Genomic DNA, 3842 nt, shown 5'->3' on the forward strand with positions numbered 1-3842 from the left:
TTTTTTTTTTTTTTTTTTTAAATAAACAGAAATATATGCTCATTATTCCATATATCAGACTATTCCCAATTTCAGTCAATTTGTAAAGTATAAGTTATAGTATTTGTGCTAGTTTTTAATATTTAAATCTTATTAGATGATAAGCACCAAACTTATTAAAATAAAAAATATACAAAAGGCTGTGTCTTTCCAGACAGAATATCCTGTACATCCCTGGAGGCTGTAAACTTATGCTTTCTTTCTTTCCATAGAATGCTTCTCACATAGCTGACCCTTTTTCCATGAAACTTTTCCATTTTAACTTAGTCAAGGTACAAGGTAGAAAACAAACAAGTACAAACCTGCACCATCAACTGCCTCACCACACAGGTGGTGAGAGCTGCCTAGTGGGGGAGCTAGGTCTGCTGATCCTCCCGCACTGACCACGAGGTCAGTGTGGCCAGTAGGTCTCCCATGTTACTGGGCACATGGTGTGTGTGTGTGTGTGTGTGTGTGTGCATGGGTGTGCATGTGTGTGTGCATGCATGTACATGCACACACACACACGTCTCACTGAAGGTAAAGCTTCATGAAGGGAAAAGCCACACCAGAGTGCCTGACCAGAAACCCCAGTGCTGCTTAGGAGAAACTGTCAAAAATGCCCTTAAAGTGTTTGTATGTGGTATTTTAAAAAACACAGTATCATTGCCTCCTGTGCTCTGTAACTGTTTTAGGTGTCTCCTCCAATACTCAGTTCTTGAACCTTGTCTGCTCACAGATGTGATTGAATTTCCTGCAGGGAGAGAAAACATCAAAGACCACTCAAACTGCGAAACTGTATATTGTAATCACCACATAAGAACATGTAAGAATCATGTATATGAGCTCACTCACCAATTTTTATGCTTTTTAGAAGAAGATTGTGCTTTTTATTTGAAATTTTGTGTATTTTTATGTGTCTATATGAGTATATGTGTACAAGTGACCAGGGTGACCAGAGGAAGGAGTCAAATCCCCTGGAGCTGGAATTACAGGTGGCTGTGTGCTATTTAACATGGCTGCTGGGAATCAAACTCAAGTTGTCTGGAAGAGCAGCAAGTGCTCTTAACCACTGAGCCATCTCTCCAGCCTAAGAATTTTTTAAACTCCAAAGGTACTCTTCTTTCATTCTTTTTAAATTTTAAAATAAAAGTGAAAAATGGGTAATTTATCATAGGATACAATAAGAGCTGTGCTTCTTTAGTGTGTGCCATTGCCTATGCTTCATCAAGCAGGGTGGAGACAGATAATGAGAGAACAGCAGCCACTTCGCCCTCTCCACAAACGAGGGGTAAGATGGGAGATGTGCACGGAGAAAATAAATGGCAATTGTCTTCACTACTCATATCCATACTACCATGAACAAAGATGAGTGAGTGGTGAAATGTCCTTTCTTTTATTTTAAAATTTATTTTCATTACTTTTAGGTCTTTGTGTGTCTGTGTGGAGGTGTGCATACCTGCATGTGGGTTCCTGAAGATGCCACTGACGTCTGATCCTCTGATGCTAGAGTAATAGTTTGTTACTAACTGCCCAATGCGAGTCCTGAACTCAGATTCTAGGAACTGAACCCAGAACTTTGTACTCTACTAATGAGGTATACATCAAGTCCCCAAATTAGTGCCACTTTTTAGCATATAATTTACTATTACTGTTGCCTTCCCACGTGCTAAGCCTGGAGGACCTGCAGTTACCCAAATGTCTCCCAGCTTCACTCACATTGCATGGTGAGCCTTCACCTGAGTGCGACAGTTACGGCCCCAGTAGCAATCAGGACGGGATGTGACAGTCACTGGAAAAGAAGGTACATGTCTACATTAGATGTATCACACACCTTTCAGGCCGCAAATGAACTTAACTGGAGATGCAGGGAAATGCTCTCTGAGCACACAGCATCTTTGTCACTCTGTGTGTGGGTGTTCATGTATGTTCATATAGGTGCATGTGTGTGAGCACAAATGTATGTGTAGAAACCAAAAGCTAATATGCGGTGATTATTTTTTGCTTTGTTTTGTTTTGTTTTTTGTTTTGAGACAAGGTCTTTCAGTGGCCTGGGGCTTGCCAATTAGGCTAAGCTACCTGGCCAAATCAAAAATCTGCCTGACTATGCCACCCTAGTTCTGGAATTCTAAACATGAGTTACTACACCTGGCTTAGGGCGGCTGCTGCTGCTGTTTCTGAGAACCTGCTGGCTTTGAACTCAGAGATCCACCTGCCTCTGCTACCCAGTGCTATAATTAAAGATGTGTGCCACCACCACCCAGCCACCTTCTTTGTTTTTAGAACAGACTTATTTATTTTATGTGTATGAGTGTTTTGACTGCATGTACATAAGTACACTGTGTATGCGCTTAATGCCCACAGAGGCCGGGAAAGGATACCAGATCCTCTGGAACTGGAGTTACAACCAATATAACTTGTCATGCAGGTTCTGGGATCCGAACCTGGGACGTCTGCAAGACCCTTAGAGCCATTTTGTTGTTGTTTGTTTTGTTTTTTAACATGAGGACTGAAATCAGGTTTTCATGCCAGCACAGAAAGCACTAAGCTATCATGCTAGTTGATATTTTATCTCTCTTTATGATCAGTTTTCATTGACTATTCCAAGATTTTTGGATAAGAAAAACCAAATGTATCTGAAAATCAAGTCAAGGAAACGAACTTGCTTAAGTGATATCTCTGACATCTTTATGTTGCTTTGCTCTAGAAACCCATGGGTCTTGACCCAGTCTGAAAAGCAAGTGCATGTGGTGTGCCTGTCTTCTGCCTCCATGCCCCGTCTGCTAAGTATGGAGTATAGTGCTTTGCTAAGTATCTGTTAGAATTGATTAGAGAAGCCTATACAGACAGAGCTGCTCTGTGGGGTCCTTACCTGGCAACTCAGAAGCAGGAATGTTCTGCCGATACTGGTAGGTCAACTCTCGGAAGCTACGCAGACCACAGCAGTAACACAGCACAGTATTTCCAGTGATTCTGTAATCTGGGGGAACATAGCCACATCTGGACACAGCCATGTTTCAGGCAATGTCATTCTCAACAGAAAAACAAACACTACAAAGTAGTAAGCTCCTTGTGCAGGAGCCATGCTAATCTTGTTTGTATCATTCCAATTTTATTATATATGCTGCTGAAGAAAGCACCAAACTAGTAGGAAACTCACACACTAACCCATAAGTGAGGGAGAGATAATGGGTTAGACATTTGGAAAATAACTCTAAATCAATCTAAATACTAATTTAGCAGGTTTTTTAAAAAAAGATTTATTTTTATTTTATGAGTGTTTGCCTACATGAATGGCTGTGCACCATTTTTGTGAAGTACCTGCAAAGACCAGAAAAGGGCACTGGATCCTGTGAAACCTGCACAACCTTGGGAAGACCAGCGTGTTCATGTGGCAAAGTCTCAGCTATGTGTATCACTGTCATAAAAATCTCAGTTACTTATGCTAAAATTACAACTTTTAGGTGTACAGCACTGCATACTCAACAGCTGTGGCATTAATATAGTAAAAAACAAAAAATAAATATCCCTTAATGAAGTAACTAAATAAGTTATGAAATTAAAACTCAACATAGATCTGGCAATGCAGCCCAGGTGGCAGAATGCCTGCTAGCAAGCACAAAGCCCCTAGCAGTATATAAGACTGGGAACGGTAGGATAGAGCATTGATTCCTAGCACTACATAAAAATGGGAATGGTAGTATATAGGCTGGCTTCTGCCAGTACTTCACCAAATGAAAATCAGAAGTTCAAGGTCAGTCTTGGTTATACAGCAAGTCCAAGCCTAGTCAGGGTCATAATCATTCTCTCTAAGCCAGTTCCCT

General features: G+C 40.8%; 1 protein-coding gene and 1 pseudogene across 1 annotated transcript; both read right to left on the minus strand.

Moving 5' to 3' along the window:
- Positions 1-7: 7 nt before the first annotated feature.
- Chfr (checkpoint with forkhead and ring finger domains) lies at positions 8-2998 on the minus strand (the record flags this gene model as incomplete). Its single annotated transcript, XM_055603638.1, is given in 3 exon segments — positions 8-772; positions 1738-1810; positions 2891-2998. Coding segments are annotated over 3 exon segments (224 nt in total), but the record flags the coding sequence as incomplete, so codon positions are not given.
- A 60-nt stretch (positions 2999-3058) lies between these two features.
- On the minus strand, positions 3059-3158 carry LOC129673817 (U6 spliceosomal RNA; annotated as a pseudogene).
- Between the last annotated feature and the right edge of the window lie 684 nt (positions 3159-3842).

The sequence above is a fragment of the Psammomys obesus genome, unplaced genomic scaffold (genome assembly GCF_907164565.1).
Source record: "Psammomys obesus unplaced genomic scaffold, mPsaObe1.curated_primary_1811, whole genome shotgun sequence".
Classification (NCBI taxonomy): domain Eukaryota; kingdom Metazoa; phylum Chordata; class Mammalia; order Rodentia; family Muridae; genus Psammomys; species Psammomys obesus.